General features: G+C 37.9%; 2 protein-coding genes across 5 annotated transcripts in view; one reads left to right on the top strand and one right to left on the bottom strand.

Moving 5' to 3' along the window:
- Window positions 1–14,929, top strand: part of slit2 (slit homolog 2 (Drosophila)) — a 77,056-nt gene extending 62,127 nt beyond the window's left edge. Inside the window, exons 28-37 of one of the 2 annotated variants that reach the window (XM_056731640.1) lie at window positions 6,236–6,375; window positions 7,913–8,006; window positions 9,609–9,746; window positions 9,840–10,080; window positions 10,156–10,286; window positions 11,037–11,191; window positions 11,504–11,792; window positions 11,960–12,168; window positions 13,148–13,188; window positions 13,449–13,688. In XM_056731640.1, the coding sequence (XP_056587618.1) occupies window positions 6,236–6,375; window positions 7,913–8,006; window positions 9,609–9,746; window positions 9,840–10,080; window positions 10,156–10,286; window positions 11,037–11,191; window positions 11,504–11,792; window positions 11,960–12,168; window positions 13,148–13,188; window positions 13,449–13,541 (1,531 nt within the window). In that variant the 3' untranslated portion in view covers window positions 13,542–13,688. Of the gene's footprint in view, window positions 1–6,235; window positions 6,376–7,912; window positions 8,007–9,608; window positions 9,747–9,839; window positions 10,081–10,155; window positions 10,287–11,036; window positions 11,192–11,503; window positions 11,793–11,959; window positions 12,169–13,147; window positions 13,189–13,448 lie in introns of both variants that reach the window. The other variant, XM_056731632.1, reaches the window with a different exon arrangement.
- A 2,527-nt stretch (window positions 14,930–17,456) lies between these two features.
- The window catches only part of lrba (LPS responsive beige-like anchor protein), a 212,073-nt gene continuing 207,445 nt past the window's right edge, over window positions 17,457–22,084 (bottom strand). For all 3 annotated transcript variants that reach the window (XM_056738897.1, XM_056738916.1, XM_056738906.1), the window contains exons 55-56: window positions 18,827–18,978; window positions 17,457–18,696 (exon numbers count right to left, since the gene is read on the bottom strand). In XM_056738897.1, the coding sequence (XP_056594875.1) occupies window positions 18,606–18,696; window positions 18,827–18,978 (243 nt within the window). In that variant the 3' untranslated portion in view covers window positions 17,457–18,605. The remainder of the gene's footprint in view (window positions 18,697–18,826; window positions 18,979–22,084) is intronic.

Here is a 22,084-nt window from a genome sequence, read left to right as displayed (position 1 = left end):
ATGTGACCTTGGAATGATGGTCTACACATATCATCTGAGCCCCATGATGATATGTTGAGCCGTTCTGGATTTATGGCCATTTTAATGTGATAGGCTCAGACCATTTTAAGTTTTGGCGTCCCTAAGCAGCGGTGAAAGAAAAATTTCAACTTTTTTTCAATGATTATTTACATTCACACTCCACAGAAGTCATCTGCATTGGTTTGGTTCCGATCGGTTGAAAAACCAGGAACTAGTTCGCGAAAGTAGGTTTTTGACATCATCAGCGATAACTCACAAACCGTTTGATCGATTGAAGTTGTTCCAAAGGCAAAGTTGCTCAGAATGAAGAGTACTATCATATTATAACCATAGTTTGGGTAAATGTCAAATATCACGTGATACACAGTTGTGCATGCACTCCAAAAGCATTATTACGCCCCCCGGTGGCTGAATAAGTTCATGTTTCTTACAGACCTTCAGGACCATGAGACAAATAAGCCCAGTGAGTGGCGTTTTGATCGGCCTCCGTTAACCCGGCGTAATGAGTGCTCAAACTTCATCGACCAATGGCGGCCATGTTTTTTGATATATGCCAATGTCCATTTAGATATTTATGTAGAATGAGACAAAGACACACCATACCAAATAATAAGTCAACCGGGCAAACTGTTGCGTAGTTATAGCCATTTTCTAGCTCATTCAAATTATAGCGCCATCTAGTGGCCAAACGCCACTGTTTTTTTATTGTGACCCCGGACTGAGGGTCTACACATGTGTTCCAAGCCCCATGAAGATATCTCAAACAGTTCAGGAGTTATTGTCATTTTTGCTAAATATGTTACTTCCGGTTTGGATGTTTTAGCGCCACCTAGCGACCGTGAATTGAAAATTGAACTTTTTTTTAATAATTATTCATATTCACACTCCACAGAACTCATCAGCGTTGGTTTGGTTCCAATAGGGCAAAAATCCAGGGACTAGTTCATTTTTTTTTTTTTTCATAAAATGCTAATTAGCGAAAAATCTATAATGGCGGAAATGAAATCGGAGATATACGTTTTTTAAGTTTTGAGCCAGTGATTACACTGATATAAGACACTTGGGTGTGCGATAAATGGTTTCGGAGTAACAAGCGCAAACGCGTTTGGTATTGCTATAGCGCCACCTATGGGTCGATATGGCTGGCTCCGTGTATCTGAGTAGCGACAAGGACTACTACCATCTGACCAAGTCTCAGCTCTGTCGGCCTTACGGTTTGGGCTGCAGTATCAGTTTTATGGCAGAATAATAATAAGAAGAAGAATAATAAAACCAACAAATACAATAGGTTTCTAGCCCTTCGGGCTCGAACCCTAATTAAAGCTGCAAGCAGCCTTTAAGCGGGTTTCGAGTATTTATGCCAGTCAATGGAGCAGTGCATCCACGAACAGTGTAAGGGGTCAGACCCCAACGAACCCACGACGGATCAAACTCCCACCAACACAGAAAAATTATAGAAATTATCAGTATCAGCTCAAAGAAGCGTTGCATGCTTACACACTCATGACTAGCTGTTTTCTCTCAATCAAACAACAAAATAAACTAATTCAAAGTTGGTTGGTGTCAGGTAATGGTATCATAAAATACTGCCTGCAGGCATAGCCTTTATCCCCTAGCAGGATTCCATCATAGTCACCTATATAATAGAAAAATGCAGTTCTGTTAGGCCCAAAATTAGTAATCCAGTTAGTTTGTAAAGTCTATTTGACTTGCCACGTCCAAATAATGTGCATAACTCTCCGATACTTGAGTCGTGAACAGAGCCTGGCCATTTCGCCACCAGATTTATAATGTGGAACATAGTCACACACCATCTAAGAGATGTGTTGTATAATTGAATACATTCCCTTGAATAATTATCAAACTAAATGTTATGAATGTTTACTGGCATGGTCATTTCATAATCTTTATGATCAATTATAATGTACCTGCAATAGAGAATTTAGAAATTGCTTAAAAAAATCAAAGAACTAGTTAGCAAAAGTCAGTTTTAAACACCATCACCGATAACTCGTGAACCGTTTGTGTGACATCAATGGATCAAGAGGCAAAGTTGTTCAGAATGAAGAGGAGGACTATTAAATGATATCATTAGTTTGTGTAAGTGTCAAATGTCATGTGATACACAATTGTTTAAGATATGAGATACACGTCAATTTTGCCATTTTTACTGTTTTAGCGCCACCTAGTGTCCAAACGCTACCTCCTTTTTTTACGTGACCTCGGAGTGATGGTCTACACATATCAACTGAGCCCCATGATGATATGTTAAGCCCTTCTGGATTTATGGCCATTTTAATGTGATAGGATCTGCCCATTTTAAGTTTTGGCGTCCCTAAGCAACGGTAAAAAGAAATTTCAACTTTTTTTCAATGATTATTTACATTCACACTCCACAGAAGTCATCTGCATTGGTTTGGTTCCGATCGGTTGAAAAACCAGGGACTAGTTCGCGAAAGTAGGTTTTTGACATCATCAGCGATAACTCACGAACCGTTTGATCGACAGAAGCATGTCCAGAGGCAAAGTTGTTCAGAATGAGAAGAGCAATCTTATGATACCAATAGTTTCTGTATATGTCAAATGTCACGTGATACAGAATTGTTTATGCACTCCAAAAGCGCTATTTCGCCCCCCGGTGGCCAAATGAGTTCACATTTCTTACAGACCTTAAAGACCGTGAGACGAATAAGCCCAGCGAGTGTCGTTTTGATCGGCCTCCGTTTACCCGGTATAATGAGTGCTCAAAATTCATTGGCCGATGGCAGACATGTTTTTTGAGATACGCAGAAGTCCTTTTATACAGTCAAGGTTCATGACACAAAGACACACCATACCAAATAATATGTCGATCGGGCAAACGGTTGGATAGTTATACCCCTTTTCGAGTTTGTTACTATTATAGCGCCACCTAGTGGCCAAACACCGAGTTTTTTATATTGTGACCCCGGACTGAGGGTCTACACATATGGTCTAAGCCCCGTGAAGATATCTCAAACCGTTCTCTAGGTATAGCCATTTTAATGAAATAGGCTACTTCCGGGTTTGACGTTTTGATGCCCCCTAGCGACCCTGAATCGAAATTTCAACTTTTTTTCAATGAATATTTACATTCACACTCCACAGAATTTATCAGCGTTGGTTTGGTTCCGATCGGGCAAAAATCCAGGGACTAGTTCATTTTTTTTTTTTTTCCTAAAATGCAAATTAGCGGGAAAATTTGCATACCGGAAATGAAATCGGGGATATACGTTTTTTAGGTTTTGAGCCAATGATTACAATGATATAAAACACTTGGGTGTGCGACAAACGGTTTAGGAGTAACGAGCGTTAACGTGCGCAAACACGCTTTTCATCGCTGTAGCGCCACCTATGGGCCGATTTGGCTGGGTCACTGTATCTGAGTAGCCTGCACAGATACAACCAAATGACCAAGTGTCGAGTTTCTACGACTTACGGTTTGGGCTGGGCGACCGGTTTTATGGCGGAAAAATAATAATAATAATAAAAATCCTTACAAAAACAATAGGTTTTCAGCACTTCGTGCTCGAAACCCTAATTAAAGCTGCAAGCAGCCTTTAAGCGGGTTTCGAGTATTTATGCCATTCAATGGAGCAGTGCATCAACGAACAGTGTAAGGGGTCAGACCCCAACGAACCCACGACGGATCAAACTCCCACCAACACAGAAAAATTATAGAAATTATCAGAATCAGCTCAAAGAAGCGTTGCATGCTTACACACTCATGACTAGCTGTTTTCTCTCAATAAAACAACAAAATAAACTAATTCAAAGTTGGTTGGTGTCAGGTAATGGTATCATAAAATACTGCCTGCAGGCATAGCCTTTATCCCCTAGCAGGATTCCATCATAGTCACCTATATAATAGAAAAATGCAGTTCTGTTAGGCCCTAAATTAGTAATCCAGTTAGTTTGTAAAGTCTATTTGACTTGCCACGTCCAAATAATGTGCATAATTCTCTGAAGATACTTGAGTCGTGAACAGAGCCTGGCCATTTCGCCACCAGATTTATAATGTGGAACATAGTCACACACCATCTAAGAGATGTGTTGTATAAATGAATACATTCCCTTGAATAATTATCAAACTAAATGTTATGAATGTTTACTGGCATGGTCATTTCATAATCTTTATGATCAATTATAATGTACCTGCAATAGAGAATTTTGAAATTGCTTAAAAAAATCAAAGAACTAGTTAGCAAAAGTCAGTTTTAAACACCATCACCGATAACTCGTGAACCGTTTGTGTGACATCAATGGATCATGAGGCAAAGTTGTTCAGAATGAAGAGGAGGACTATTAAATGTTATCATTAGTTTGTGTAAGTGTCAAATGTCATGTGATACACAATTGTTTAAGATATGAGATACACGTCAATTTTGCCATTTTTACTGTTTTAGCGCCACCTAGTGTCCAAACGCCACCTTCTTTTGTACGTGACCTCGGAGTGATGGTCTACACATATCAACTGAGCCCCATGATGATATGTTAAGCCCTTCTGGATTTATGGCCATTTTAATGTGATAGGATCCGCCCATTTTAAGTTTTGGCGTCCCTAAGCAACGGTGAAAAGAAATTTCAACTTTTTTTCAATGATTATTTACATTCACACTCCACAGAAGTCATCTGCATTGGTTTGGTTCCGATTGGTTGAAAAACCAAGGACTAGTTCGCGAAAGTAGGTTTTGACATCATCAGCGATAACTCGCAAACCGTTTGATTGACAGAAGCGTGTCCAGAGGCAAAGTTGTTCAGAATGAGAAGAGCAATCTTATGATACCAATAGTTTCTGTATATGTCAAATGTCACGTGAAACAGAATTGATTAAGCACTCCAAAAGCGTTATTTCGTCCCCCGGTGGCCGAATGAGTTCATGTTTCTTACAGACCTTCAGGACCATGAGGCAAATAAGCCCAGCAAGTGTCGTTTTTATCGGCCTCAGTTAACCCTGTCTAATGAGTGCTCACATTTAATTGACCGATGGCAGACATGTTTTTTGAGATACGGCAAAGTCCTTTTATACAGTCAAGGATCATGACACAAAGACACACCATACCAAATAATATGTCGATCGGGCAAACGGTTGCTTAGTTATAGCCCTTTTCGAGTTCTTTGCTATTATAGCGCCACCTAGTGGTCAAACACCGAGTTTTTTTTATTGTGACCCCGGACTGAGGTTCTACACATATGTTCTAAGCCCCGTATAGATATCTCAAACCGTTCTCTAGTTATAGCCATTTTAATGAAATAGGCTACTTCCGGGTTTGACGTTTTGATGCCCCCTAGCGACCCTGAATCGAAATTTCAACTTTTTTTTAATGAATATTTACAATCACAATCTACAGAATTTATCAGCGTTGGTTTGGTTCCGATCGGGCAAAAATCCAGGGACTAGTTCATTTTTTATTTTTTTCATAAAATGCTAATTAGCGGGAAAATTTGCATACCGGAAATGAAATCGGAGATATACGTTTTTTAAGTTTTGAGCCAATGATTACACTGATATAAAACACTTGGGTGTGAAACAAGCGGTTTAGGAGTAACGAGCCCGAACGCGTTCAGCATCGCTGTAGCGCCACCTATAGGCCGATATGGCTGGGTCACTGTATCTGAGTAGCCTGCACAGATACAACCAACTGACCAAGCCTCAAGTTTCTACGACTTACGGTTTGGGCTGGGCGACCGGTTCTATGGCGGAAAAATAATAATAATAATAATAAGAATAAAAATCCTTACAAAAACAATAGGTTTTCAGCACTTCGTGCTCGAAACCCTAATTAGAAAATTTTGAAATACAAAAAAATGGTCTTACAAATGTAGTTTGTATTACATGCGGACAGCCATGATTTTATAGTGTTTGATTTAAAGTATTTTTTCTCAAGTAAAGTGAAGCTCTTTTTACAATTTGCATTTGTGTTAATAATGGATAATATTAATCAATTATAAACACAGATTTTTCCATTAAAATGTATTGCAATATGTTATTGCAATATAAAAGTTAAGCATATGTACACACGTATATTTATTACATTAGAGTATAAAACACATGATATCATTGATATCAAGTCAAAAGATGAGCCAGAGATGCCTTTGAATACATTATCAACAAGTCTAAAAAGAAATTTGCAATAATATTATGGATTACACAATTAGCATTGGTGGAAAATGTGAGTATCATGTGTGTTTTCAGGTGTGTGTGTCCAGATGGATTTGAGGGGGATGAATGTGAGATAAATATCGATGACTGTGAAGATAATGACTGTGAGAATAACTCCACCTGTGTTGACGGCATCAACAACTACACTTGTCTCTGCTCACCTGAATACACAGGTAACTCACAGACCTACACATGCGAATGCTCTGTGCCCTGTGTTTTGTGTTTATATGTCTGATGCTGACACGCTAATGTGCTGCTTGAGCTAACATGTCAAACACATCCTCTGTATTTCTGCTTTTCTGTCTTTCTTTTGCCATTTCTTTGTCTCTTCTGCTAGCTGCTAATAATAATGAGGTGGAGAAAGGTCAGTTCACGCTCTCTTTCACTCTTTCCCTCATTGTCTCCTGTCCTCCCTGTTTCTGCCTACCCTGAGGAGAAAAAAACAGCATGTACCATCCTAAAACCTGGTTTCCCTGTCTGGCCAACCTGGTCTAGCTGGTCTCTTAGCCGGACTAGCTAAACAGTGCTTGTATTATTCCATTATCCAGGCTGGGAGTTAAGATGGTCTAAACTGTGTTTTTTCAGAAAGGTAGTGTGTCCTCGACTGTCTGAAAAGCTTGCTGCTTGCTGACGCATGACACACACACACCCATGGGTTTCCGTGTTTTATGGGGACTTTACGCAGACAATTATTTTTTTACTGTAAAAACTATATATTGTATCCCCAAACCCTACCCCTAAACCTTCCCCTCACACAAACCTTTCTGCATTTTCACATTTTCAAATAAACATCATTTAGTTAGGTTTATAAAGCTGTTTTCCTCATGGAAATGGCCTCATGAAGTCAAGTATTGTTGAGTCAATATTTTCCTTTTTGCAGGGAAATAATAGGGGCATGTTATATTTATATTCTTTTAAATAAAATAATGTGTTTAATGCCATACCGGTATACTTCTATTGTACAAAAAAGAAGCATTCTTTTTCTTAAGTATACTAAAGGAAAGTTCAAGTATATTTTTATGTATACACAACTTTGTCTAGTTTGTTAACTAGTAGTACAGCATACTTAAGGATACAGGAATCATATTGACAGAAATATTATGTAAATATAATATTCATTAATATGTTCTGTTTATATTCTATATAAACTTGAGCACAAACGTTTGTAAACAGTATGTGAAAAAAAATGGATTTAGTATTTAAACCAAGTAAACATAAAATACTTATAGTATATTTTATATTATATCTCCATTAAAATAACAATTATATATAACTATATATTTAATTTAATATATAGTTACAGATAAGTATATTTCTGAAAAGTTAATAAAAACTAGACAAAACGTATACACTTTATTTTTTTTTTAAATAAACAAACTTTTTTATTTGTTAGAGAAGCCCAAGATGTGTCTAACGTTTTCCCAAACTCTATTGGGCGGTTTCTCAGACAGGGATTAGTTTAAACCAGGACTAGGATTTAGGTAAATTTGAACAATTAAGTCATTTTTAAAAACATCCTTTACATAAACAATTCTGTACATCTTGTGCCAAACAATATATAAGTAATAAAAAGTGATATATTTTAAGATATTGGTATAGGTTGTTTTCAATCAAGACCTCTCATATTTCATTTAGTCTGGGACTAGGTTTAAACCCTGTTCAGGAAAGCATCCCAATATTGAATATGTGTTTGACTTTGTGTGTTCCCAGGGGAGCTGTGTGAAGATAAGCAGGATTTCTGCGCTCCAGAGCTGAACATGTGTCAGCATGACTCCAAATGTATTCAGACTACTAAGGGCTTCATGTAAGTTTGATCACTGTGACCTTGTATCATAGCCTCGGTCTCACACAGCATCCACCACCGGCCGGTCGCTTCCTAAGCAGCCTGTGTTTTGCTACAGTGTGCTGTTAAAGTGTCCAGACTATGCCTCAGAGAGCAACAGAGGTCAGGAGATCAGTACGGTAGAGCAGATGGTTTGAGTGCATCGGTACATTTCTGCTCATACAAGAACATGTCTTTAAATGACGCACTGAAATCCTTTCATGTAAAAACAGCACACAGGCCCTTCGGCAGTCACTCAAATCTGTTGGATCCGAATCCTTTTTTGGATACAATTTCATTGCTCGCCCTCAACCAGACGTCCAGCTCGCTCTCTCCACTCGTCTTTCATTTCAGTCATTTCTCCACCAAGCCAAAACAATCGCTGGTGTTCAGATGTGTGCGTGTGTTCCCTGTTGATACGTGTAAGCGGGCAGCGGGCCACATAAGTTCATCTGGTGTGTTTTTATGCCCAACGGTGCAGATGTTAACACAACACTGGAGCTGTGAGGAATGCAGCTGCAGTCTCTGGGGTTCTGCGCTGTGTTTAGCTTCTGATATTCCATTACAGCTCTCCTGTTGGGTTTACTATAAAAATGGGTCAGAGAGGGTGTTTTAAAGATGATATGATGCGATATGATGGGATGATGAATGTGTTTATGTAGTGCCGAGAGCTTTTGGGTTGCGTGTACGGTCATGAAAAATACTTTCGAAGGTTTTACATATCAGAGTGTAGGAAACCGCTATGTTGTTGTGCGATTATAGAAATCTAGCTTAAGAACACAGAATGGATTTCACCAGTGTTATTTTTGAATAAATAAGAATTCAGCCAAACCAACGTACATGGGCGTGTGAAGTTGACACTTGCATGAAAGTTCAAACTAGGGCTGTTAAACGATTAATCGCATCTAGAATCAAAGTTTGTGTTTACATATATATACATATTTCTGTGTAAATTTGTATTTATTTATAAACACATTCACATACATTTATTTCGCATAGAATCAAAGTTTGTGTTTACATAATATATGATTTTGTACTGTGCATATTAATCTTTATTTATAAACACATACATGTTCAGATTTATACATTTAGGAAATATTTACATGCATTTATTAATATTTACCAATAATTTAAATGATATATAAATGTTTATTATTTTTTATACTTTTCTCAAATATACACATGCATGTGTATGTTTTTATAAATACAAAATTATTATGCACAGTACACAGACATACAGTATATAATGTAAACACAAAACATTTCTGGATGCGATTAATCGCAATTAATTGCTTGACAGCCCTATATAGAATATTTAAAAAAATGCTTGTATATCATTTTAATTTTATATAAATATCTACATCTTAATATGTATTTTAGAAAGTATACATATATTATGTATGTACACGCAACTTATTAATGCGATTAATCACGATTAATCGTTTGATAGGCCTAGTTCAAACATCAGACATGTAAGACATATAGAATACTTTCTCTTGTCACACAACAGATGTTTTTTTAAAGTACAGGGTGTGAGTTTTCAATATTCTTTATAAAATCAACGATGTGCTTGTGTGTGTACAGGTGTGAGTGTACTCCAGGTTACACCGGAGAATACTGCGAGACGGATTTTGATGATTGTGAAGATAATAAGTGTAAAAATGGAGCCCAGTGTATCGACGCAGTCAACGGCTACACTTGTGTGTGTCCAGAAGGATACAGGTGAGCACGAATACACACTACAAATATTAAACTATGGTGATGATTCACCCAGAGATCAGCATGTGAAACGTGTCCCTATGTGTGCCCGTGCAGTGGGTTGTTCTGCGACTTCTCTCCCCCGATGGTGCTGCCCAGAACAAGTCCGTGTGACCACTACGACTGTGCCAACGGCGCCCAGTGTGTTGTCAAAGACACGGATCCAGTTTGTCAGTGTATCCATGGTTACGAAGGCGTGCACTGCGAGAGGCTGGTCAGTGTCAACTTCATCAATAGGGAATCGTTCCTGCAGATCCCCTCAAACCTCATTACAGAACAGGCCAATATATCATTACAGGTACACAGTTCAGATTCATCATCACAGATGCATGTTGTACATTACGCACACTCATGTGGACTTTGTGTGTTATAGATCGCCACAGATGAGGACAATGGAGTTTTGCTATATAAAGGAGATAATGAACACATTGCTGTCGAGCTCTACAGAGGCCGACTCAGAGTCAGTTATGACTCCGGATCATATCCACCATCTGCCATCTATAGGTACACACACACACGTTTACTTTATGAACACACACACTTAGAAAATGAATAGTTCTGATATCTGATGTGTTAAATGCATAGTTCAGCCAAAAATAAACATTCTGTCATGATGTTGGTAACCACACAATGGTGGTACCCATTGACTTGCATTGGTTTTCTGTCCATACAATAGAAGTCAATGGTTACCATCGTTGTTTGGTTACTGACATTCTTCAGAATATCTTCTTTTGTGTTCTGGAGAACAAAGAAATTCTTACAAGTTTGTAATTAAAAGAGAGTGAGTAAATGATGACAGAATTTTCATATTTGGGTGAACTATCACTTTTAAACCATTGACAAACGCATACCTGTGGCAGTACATTATGTATTTCTTGTCCAACTTACTAGCTTGCTTAGTAACTGAATAAAGTCTACAGGAAATTTCGGGCATTAAACGTAATTAATTCAGTAATAAATAATAAATGTGTTAATTGAACATTGTTGCAGCAGTTTTACTAAACTTCAGGGAAGCATTTAATTGTTTGTGAAATGTGGTGAGGGAATAAAACAGATGATTCTATAAGTGTAGACTTTAAAGTCGCTTGTTTTCATTCTCAACATTAAAGATGATAAATGTCCCTTTATCCTCTGTAGCCTCATCAGTTTAGTCCTTTCTTGTTTCTGACAATCCAATAGCTCAAGAAAAGCACTGTCTGCAGGTGTATTAGCCTCACTGACTCACTCTCTCTCTCTCTCTCTCTCTCTCTGTAGTGTGGAGACGATAAATGATGGCAGTTTTCATGTAGTGGAGCTGGTAGCGAAGGATCAGTCTCTGTCTCTGTCTATTGATGGAGGCAGCCCCAAATCCATCACTACTGCTAACAATCCCAGTGCTGCTCCCAGCCCGGCACCGCTTTATCTTGGTGGTATGTACACACCCAGCATTTCACACTTTTTGAAAAGAGCTTCTGGGATTACAAAATCTAGCTGCAGATCAGCAAAAGCACACGTCACATATACTCCCAAAAATACTTAAAAATGATTATTTATTATCAAAGTATGTGTTGTCCTGGGGTTACCAAATTACCCTGAAGTCTATTATAGAATTTAAAAAATGCCCGCTAAACAAACATACATGATAGAAAAACCAGACTCTGACCATTTTAGGTGTAACACCACTTCAAACTGTCAAATTATTTCGTAATATTATTTCTTAATGCTCTCTCTTGCTCTATCAGGAATTCCACAGCAGTCTGGATTGGCCTCCTTACGTCAGGGTCCCGGGAGGAACGGCTCCAGTTTCCACGGCTGTATCCGAAACCTCTACATTAATGACCAGCTGCAGGACCTCACCCAGTTCTTGCTGCAGGAGGGGGTGGTGCCAGGCTGCCAGCCATGCCAGCGGAGAGTGTGCGCACACGGACAGTGTCATACCACCGGACACTCGTCCTTCAGCTGTGAATGTGAGGCGGGGTGGACCGGTCAACTGTGCGACCAGCAGATCAACAACCCGTGTGATGGGAACAAGTAAGAGACACAAACACACTTCAAAGCAATTTTGATGAAGATTGCTCAGAGACACAATTATTTTCTGGACTAAGATAATGATATTGATTACCATACCTCACCCCAAGTTTTTTTTTGTCCCATCAGGCATGGTGTTGTGTATTTAAAGGTCTGTGTTTTTGTTTCAGATGTATCCACGGTTCTTGTGTGCCCATAAACTCGTACTCGTACAGCTGCCGCTGTCTCCCTGGCTTTACGGGCGTGTTGTGTGATGAAGAGGAGCAGATGAGTCCCTGTCAGTACATCGCATGTAAACATGGCCGTTGTCGCGTGTCAGGGCTGGGCAAGGCCTACTGCGAGTGCAACAGTGGTTACACAGGGCAAAGCTGCGATAAAGGTATGACATGCTTAGGGTCTTAAAGGGACTTTCCTGAAGAGACTGTTTCACACAAAATACTTTTTTTACTAAACCTGTGCTTTATACTGCAGCTCGTCCTTGTACTGTATGTGTTCAGTGTCCTGATAAGTGTTGTTGAGGAACTAATACCAGATGCTACTAACTTACAGTGCAGTTTTAGTAACTTGACAGTATCTTAGCTTTTCTTAACAGTGTAATTTACAATAATTGTATGTTACATTTCTATTTATTTTAAAACCTACAAATCATTTGCTTTGGCTTGCTGACATTATTTATAATCATGAAAAAACAATTCTAAAGCTTTTCTCCTATTTATCATTGGGGACATCCATTTCACTTCACCTCATTCGTATGATTTATTTAAAAAAATCTGCTCCAAAAAGATACATTTGAGTTGTTTGGCAATATACAAAAATTAGGGTGATTTTTTATTTTTATTTTGATTAGCTTGATAAGGTACAGTTTCAACATAGTGTCCCCAACACTGGCTGTAAATGCTTAACCCTCTGGTGCCCCTCATTTAGGGATCACACTGAAAAGTGACACCTAAAATCTCAATTTTATTTGTTTTATTCAAATCTATTTTTTCAATAAGATTTTTTTAAGATTTTTAGGGAATTGTAGGATTTTATGTAATATTCGTTTAATTATTATCTATTTATTCCATTGAATACAATTTTATTATAGTATACATATTTTTCCAATCCTAGTCAATTCCTTTAGGACTTTTTGGGGACTTTTTAGGTCTTTTCGATTCACATTCATTATTGGTTTTGTGTTCACAAAGCACGAGTAGCACAAAATTTACCAAATTTTGTACCATTCCAATAAAGTAAAAAAATCACCCTAAGATGTTGGCTTATTTGGCTGTAGAAATGCCCACTTTTTCTGTAACTAATCTTGCTCTGTTATTGTTTTTATACTGACCTTACGTTTCAACCTTCCAAAAACCTTTCAGCTGCTACTGAAAGCGGTATGGACCCCACTCAGGTCCGCCAGGTGAGGGCTGTGTGTGTGTCTTTGTGTTGCGTTGACTTAAATTTCCTGCCTTAACCACTAAAACCTCTTACTCTTTAAGTTCCAAAAACTCCCCACAAACATCTTCCCTGTTTCTACCTGTATTGTATTTTCTTAAGGTTTACCTCTCGATATCTCAGGGAAAATATAATGGCAAGATCAATATTGATATACTAAATGCAATACCATACATATGATAGTGTTGTGTTGCGCTCAATGCTTTTTTTGGTTTCTCGTTGCAGAGATGGCGTGTCGGGGGGAACGGGTCCGAGATCACTATCAGACGCAGCAGGGATACGCAGCGTGCCAAAGCACAGAGAAGGTCTCCCGCTTAGAGTGCCGGGGCAGCTGCGGAGACGGGACATCCTGCTGCGCTCCCCTCCGCAGCAAGCGAAGGAAATACACCTTCCAATGCACAGACGGCTCCTCTTTTGTACAGGAGGTGGAAAAGGTTGTCAAGTGTGGCTGCACAAAATGTCCATCCTAAATATGACACAGAAGTATTTCCTCACAACCCATCCTCCCCACTTCTCGTCCTTCTCGTTTGAAGTCCCCCGTTTTGTTTTGCCTTTTTTTGTCAGTGTTGGACTAATGTATTTTCCTTCAAAGGAGAGAATGGATTACTGTAAGATAAAGAACAAACCTATTTTTTATTATGAAGCGGAGAAAAAAAGACAAAAAATAGATCTTAGAGGTTTTTTTTATTTGCCATCATTTTAGGAACTGTGACATTTTTACATTTTTCCAAACCACCTCACACGAGAACACCTGTCGCGTGTGTCGTCCTTTTACGTGGTTTTCTGGACTGTCGCGAAGTCATTTCACTTGGACTTCATTATGGTGAGATAAAGAATCACCACGGAGACTGCAAGGGGATTGGCTGAGAGCACGGGTATCCCCTCCTACTTTCTTATGGAGTACACGCTATCATAGCTGCTCCTGTTCATTTTAACATGGTTACACCCCCTGCACATCTTAAACACTCGGTGTACACAAATGATGCTATTCAAGCATGTGCACATAAACACGTCTGACTCACTTTATAAACCATGTGTATTTATTGTATCAAAAATACGGTCACATTACTTATACTCGCTATAGCCCTTCTTTTACCTGGAGTTACAGTTGGAATTTCTTAATATATATTAATTTATATTCGTCCTCTTACCGATTTAAATCACTCAATAGTTTACTGAGTAGGATAACTAACGTTGTGTCTCCTTCATTTGGTTGGTTTGACCAATGGGACTGTCGTATTTACATATAAAAAGAAATGAAAAAAAAAGCTTAGTGGTGTTATGAATCTTCAAATGTGAAGTGAAAACATTGTATATTTTTGTCCAATCTCCTAAGAATTTGTATGGTGACACAGATGTGCTTTATATTAGAGTTTAAATGTATAGTTCAAATTTCCCCATGTATTATGTATAGAGCACACGCCCTAGGTCAAAATAACAGTAGCGTCCATAGCTGTCAAGAAACCTCTTTTTAAAATGTTCTCCTTCCAAATCCTTTTTAATGATACGACTAGAAAGAAAAACTGTGACTTTTTTCTAAATGATACTACTTTGTTACCACTCTGTTTCCCCAATGTTAACATGTTGCTGCTAAATTGGTATTGTAGACTTTGGATGACGATGCTTATGTTTATTGTAGAGGACGTTGCTCATTCATTGAGCAAATTGTTTTACTGATCAATGAATAAAGATGTCCCCTCCCTCTACACACTTTTTCCTGTCTATGTAACACTTCAACCGCGGGCGAATTTATACAACAGTTTACATTGACTGACAGTAGTACTTCAGCTTGTAGATGAAAGGGTCCTTTAGCTTTGTTTAAAACAAACAAATCTGACACAAATGATTGTTCATCATCATGCTGTTTATAAACTCAGAACTGTACAATCATTATTTGGTTGATAATAACCAGATGACTGTTCTGTACAATATCCAACATATTAAACTGTATACTCAATAAACACAAATCATAGGTTAAATGCTATTAAATCCATTGTAAATAATTTAGACATGTCATGTCCAAAAATGTAGTGAAATTGCAGGAAAATGCAAACAAAGATTAATAAATAGAAAACATGCATATAAAATTTAGTTAAACCATTTTGGAAGGATGATTATGATATTTCTAAAGATAAAATTACTGGCCATTTAAAAAGAAATGGTTTCAGACCTTAAATACTGTTCATAAAAATAGACAGACACTCCCATAGTACTGCTATAAAAGAGAGTAGTGTGATGAAAATATGAAATCATGTGTATTATGTGTTAAATGACGCTGTAATTCTCCCAGGCCCTAATTTGAATTAGTCTCTTATTGTAAAGCAAAACCACCATTAACAACATTAATTGCAGTCCATATTATATTATATTATGTATTATTTACTGTATATAGACCACTTTGGAGGATGTAAACAATGCATGTCCAATGGTTACAGTTTTTTATCACTGCACAAACATTTAAATATAACTGAATCAAAATGTTCAACAAATATCATTATGAAAATAAACCGCTGGTCTAACTAGTCAAGACATTATCGTTTAACCCGAAATACACTAATGTTTACAGCGTAACACACAGGGGGCTTCTCAGATAGGGATCAAGACTAGGTCTTAATTAAATTAGGATATTTAAATGCATAGTTCACCTTAAAATTTCAATTCTGTCATGAATTATCCACTCTCTAGTTGTTACAAACCTTTATAAATGTCTTTGGTTGAACACTGGACGAATGCTTATAACCAAACAGTTCTTGGCCACAATTTACTACAATAGTAGAAACAAAGTGCCCCAGGACTGTTTGCTTTCCTACATTCTTCCAAATATCTTTATTTTCATCAGAACAGAGAAATGTATACAGATTTGAAACAACTTGAAGGTGAGTAAATGATGGCATAACTCTTTTTTCTGGGTGAACTATCCCTTTAAGTCGTTTTTAAAAGCAGCCTGGCATTCAAAAAATGTGCATTTTGAGATAAAACAATGGAACTGATTTATTGTGACTTTTAAGAGCTTATATTTATTTGATCAATGACTAATCTTAGGCCCTGTACGGCAAAACAACACCACAGATTTCCGGATTTGTATGAAACACTATACTGACATTAATATCGGAAAACGACTCGCGCACACGACATCAGCTCGAGCGGCTGTATTAGGAACGGTAGAGCACTGCTGCCATCTCGCGGTCTCATATAATAATTACACTAGGAAGAGTTCTGATATAATAATTACACTAGGAAGAGTTCTGATATAATAATTACACTAGGAAGAGTTCTGATATAATAATTACACTAGGAAGAGTTCTGATATAATAATTACACTAGGAAGAGTTCTGATATTATAATTACACTAGGAAGAGTTCTGATATTATAATTACACTAGGAAGAGTTCTGATATAATAATTACACTAGGAAGAGTTCTGATGGCTCCCTGATCATCATTCAACATATTAGAGTATAACGAGAACACGAGACAAATAACACTAGAGAGCTTGCTTCAGGACATTTACTTTAAACATCCACCCTAGCAATAGGCCGATGTGTAGGGCCTACTGAGAAAAGGCTAAACAAAATATAATTAATTGTACATGATTTAAACGCTAACTACTAAGGATGGCGAATAATCATAGCTGTAAACAATTCGTTTTGCACTGAGATATATTTCTTTGGTCGTCATTTTTACCGTTTCTATCCGGGATACAGACGTTTGAACAAGCTCCCTGGGATGATGAAGATGTCGTGTTTTTTCCGGCTAACGTTACAGCTCTTAATAACAGTTTTTATATTTTATCCATGGTCATTGCAAACAGAGCCACATCAAAAATAACAATCACAACAACAACAACAAAAAACGTAATGTTGTCAAATATTTTGCTTATCAAATATCCTAGGTGACAAAACTGTAGCAGTAATGCTATAGCGGACTCTAGCGGACACTACATGTTACTGCAAGTGATGCATATTGCAGACGCTTTTATCCCACGTGACTGCATTACAAAGTATAAATGTCATCGGCGTCATATATGTGTTGAGTTCGATCCCATCACCATTGCGATGCTAACGCAAGGCCCTGCCAACAAAATGCTTGCATTTTATTTTTAACTGACTATTCTGAAAGTCAGGCTTTGAGTTCAGTAAAATCTTCTGGTTATTTATTTAGGCAGCAGTGAAATGCTTTCTGTCATATTTTATTTTGATTTTTTTTCTCGATTAAACAGCAATTACAGAAAGAAATTTTGGTACAAAATGCCTTTTTATTGTTTGAATTCATTGCACACGTCATGAGACGCTCATTCCAAACAAAGTTCAGAAATAACGATGTAACAATAATGACAACAACTATTAAAACAAAGAAACATGTTTTTTGTCAGCGTGAGAATCACACGGTGGTTAACTTGAACGAAAAATTCACAAACCCTTGCTGGCCCGGAGTGTAGACTTTGAGCCGATAGTATTACTGTATGAACTATACTGTATATAGTGGAATTTTGTGACATCTTTTACACCTCACTTTGATCGCAGCTTGACAATAATCTCTACGTACACTTAAGGGTAAAAGCATATAGGTGAAAAATGCTTACTGATGACACTTGAATTAAATGAATGTATTTTTTACTCACAGAAAGAAAAAAGCGAATGCTTATAAACAAACAAAGATAAGATGATACACACCCCAAATCAATTTTCACACCGAGATTAATTAACATGATATCTAAATTACTTCAGCTTTAAATGTAGATTTTGCCCCTTCAGTTTACAGAGTGACATCATTCCATGCTCACATAAAAGGTCGGACGTTTAACCATCAACAAATGATAGCTTCAGAAATGCTCTCACCATCACAGTCACATTTCCATTCATAGCAAACATTTAAAGCAGACGCTTCGATATGTGTGTAAAAATTCAATCTATTATAAATATAATTGAATAAAAAGAACAGTTATATCGATCCAAGTAACTTGATTCTTTCCGAAATGGCAGACAGCTTCCTGATAGCCTAGTGAAACTACAAAAGGTTTAGTGGCGTTCTGTCAAAACAATCACAGCAAACAAAACAAAATCAATCACCCATCCAAACGAAAACCAAAAATCTATTCTATCCAAGAAAACTATGGACCACTCTAGAGTTGAGCTGAAAATAGACATTAACAGCTAAAAATAGATTTTTGTTTTCAAATATTAGCTATATAACCCCTCCCTTAAATTCATATAATAGGAAATTCTACAAAATATAGCAATCAACCATCTTGAAAAAATAGTTTTGCTTCATTAAATATTTAGAATACATTCTTGACTATTGGTAGTGCCTTTCTGGACAATGGCAGGGTGGCTCTGCCTATTCATTGTCGTTGTTGCTGGGATCCCTCTGTGGCGTCACTTAGGTCAGTATCTAGTTTGGTATTCATGGTGCCATCTGTTGAAGTCATTGTAGAAGAGGACAATGCTACCAGACGCCATACCACTGATGATGCATCTACACAGGACAAACAAAGACATAATGAGAGATATAGAGAAAAAGTGTTTACCACGGATACATTTGAAAAAAACTAAATACACTGAAGATCAATATGTAGTGTGAATAAAGCTGGTGTGCTGTGCTTTACCTTTGGTCATGTGACATAGCCATGGAGCGTATTCCCGCATCACATCCCGGGTACGTGAAGAGTTTCTTGAGATCATGAATCTGCCAAACAGTGAGAACTCCTCCATCGCCTCCAGATAGCAGATACTGTCCATCTTTACTCAGAAACATCGCCTAGAGATAAACAGTTAGTTAGTTAGTTATCTGCGAGAGTTGTTTTTTCATGTACCGTGTGCAACGGGACCCCTGACGTTTAAGTGTTCTGTCATGTTGCCTGCTTATACATAGCACTGATGAACAACTAATGCAGAGTTTGAACTCTGTGAATTTCGCTCTTTGTACAGGGTGATAAACGTCGTTGTGTTCGGCTGGTCTGCGATTAGAAAGGTTTACTGACACCCCTGCAGACCTCAGAGTGAGTGTGCCCTGCCAGCCCACATAACCCCTTTTCCATCCCAGCATGCACAGGGGCCAGCCTGGCGAACAGTTTGTTTCTTAAAGCGCTCTAGTGGTGGTACCCTGTGGTGAAGGGCAGACAGAGCACTAGATTTATTCTGTTCATCTGGTTTTCCTGTGCGCACATGGGCTGCGTAACACTTTAGAGGTCCCGCGAGAAACACAGATAATATAGAACAGCAAACACACTGGGCTCTTTCATTCACTACACACGCACGCACACACACGCGAGAGGATGCTGTAACGGGGCAGTGTGTTTGCAAAGTGCCCATTTAGTGTCATTAATTAGACTTAATGCATACCATCGACTAAGTACATTAAATGTTTATTTTCCTTTTAGACATTTTGATTATTTATCATTTTTAATGATCTGAGGTCATCACACTGAAGGGAAAAACATGTCTTAAAAATGTGAGGCTTAACCACAGCAGAATGTGAAATGGGCTGGAGAACTTAAGCTTTCTGTAGTAGGCTTAATCTTATTTAGGATAAGGGTCCTTTTCCACAACAGTCAAATAACACGAATGCTTGTTTTCTCGAAGTTTAAAAAATAAATTGCCAATGTCTATAAACTGCATCCTCAGAAATGACAAATATTATTTATTTTTGTAAAAGCTGTAATAGCAAGAGAACAAAATGACGTGATATCATTGACAAGAAAAAGATTTTTATAATAAAATATAATAAATGAGATTGTATTCCTTAACACGTTTAAATATATTTTATTGTAAATTACGTTATATACAGATATGGCACAGTATATATAACATTACTGACAAAATGGGTCCAGTTAGTGAAATTTAGCGGCATCTAGCGATGAGGTTACGAAATGCAACCAATGGCTCACTCCACCACTCACCCCTCCCATTCGAAGCACTACGGTGGCTGACACAAGATTAAGAAGTGGTCAGTTTTTCGTTTCTTACCCTAACGTAGAAAGAACATGGCAAATTACACATGAGGGGACTCGCTGTGTATGTAGATAGAAATAGCTCATTCGAAGGTAATAAAATCATAACTCAACTAAAGACATAGTTGTTGTATTTCTGTCAATAGATCTTCCAAAACATTACACATTGGACTTGATCTCTCATTTGAAACTTACTGTGGATTAAAGCGTCTGCTAAATGAATAAATGCAAATAGCAAAGACGACCGTTTTCCATTTTAATAGTATTTAAATTTCATCTTTAACATTAACTCTTTTCCCACCAGCGATTTAAAAAAATATATTTTTGATAATTTTCACAAAACTTTGACGGTCCCCAGAATATCTTAATGTATATGAACATAAAACATTACATACAATATATCAAATGCGCGCCCTACTGTATAAAAGGAAAAACATGGAAAGCCAGAAAAACTTTATAATATTTATGAACTTTATCACCTTATTCTAAGCAATAACGCTGGAAACAACTAACTTTTTATCTAGGGATGTGTGATACATCGAAAATAAACCACACACGATATGGCAATTGTCTGCAATTTATTATGCACAGCTCTTAAGTGAAGTATGATGCATCAGAAAGCTAGAGGGCGCTCTCGTGCAGAAACTTCAAATATGCACCGCAGAAGAAGTACAATGACGCCTTTGGACATGTTTCTATCCCTTTTCTTCAAACCTCCTGAGGTATTTTCGAGAATATAAAGTATATTTATAATGATAATGTTTGACGAGCGTTGCTTTTTCATATGATAGTTAGACGCCCCTTCAACTCTCACTGTTTTTAGATCGAGCAGCATTTCCTACTGACCACAGAGCCGTGCTTCACGGACAAACTGCACATGAAAGAGAAAGGTGCGACAACGGAAGTTTCCTGTGTCACGTGACTCATGGAGACTTCAGATAGTTCCAGGAGTTATGTTCTTTCTTTTTTTCATTAAACGGCTTACGTATTTAAATAGGTTAAAAGTTCACCTCAATCAGTCTGTTTTTCTACAGCTTCATGCCTTGCTAGTAACTTCCGGGAATTATCTAGAGACTCATTAGAATATGAATTTTATTTTATTTAAACTTTATTTTGCTCTCTAAACACACACTCATTTCCCCACCAGCACATATACAGTATTCGTGAAAAGATCGTCCCAGTATTAATCATAATGATGGATCTGCTGGATCAGTGTCCAGCACACATCAGACAGCTACAGCAGCTGGGATCTGAATGTGTTTGCATGCATGCAATCTCTTTTGATTTGTTTTGGATGTGCCTGAGATGTTTGTAATTATGGTTCAGGTTACACTGTGGTAAACCCCAGATCATTTCAGTTCTGGTATAAAGACAAAGCTCAACGTCTCATCACAAATGCAAAGAATAAAGTGGTTAGTTATCCAAGCATTCGCTTGAATTTCCAAAATGCTCCACCCTGTGACTCACTCTGTGATTTGATAATAACGCTCTCCTCTCACCGCTACAGCATGATTAAGTCTTCTTGACTTTTTTCTTAAAAAATGTCTGAGAAAATATAACAGTACATAATCCAGCATGCACGGTGGTCCCTCTGGGCCGCGTCTGGAAGAAAGGTCTGTGAGAAGCAGAGATGTTCAGGTTGCGATACGGGTCGGGTCAGCATCATAAATCAACAGCCTCCTCCAGGGCCGCCATTCCGGAATCTTCCAAGATGGCCGCTGTTACTCGGATATCTGACTTACAGTCGGCCCGTGATATTAAACAACAGGGTTGAGTCGGATGATGCCCCACAGAGGAGAGGCTCTGGCAATTTTCTCCTGATCTTCTGATCTGTCTATGTTAGGTCAGGATATGTCTGGCACGAGTAAAGACCGGATTTATGAAGACTTTAATGCAGTCCATTGCGTACGCGCC

Source organism: Triplophysa dalaica, chromosome 2, assembly GCF_015846415.1.
Source record: "Triplophysa dalaica isolate WHDGS20190420 chromosome 2, ASM1584641v1, whole genome shotgun sequence".
NCBI classification, from domain to species: Eukaryota; Metazoa; Chordata; class Actinopteri; order Cypriniformes; family Nemacheilidae; genus Triplophysa; species Triplophysa dalaica.
The sequence above is the reverse complement of the archived record's forward strand: the minus strand, read 5'-3'. Positions and strand labels throughout refer to the sequence as shown.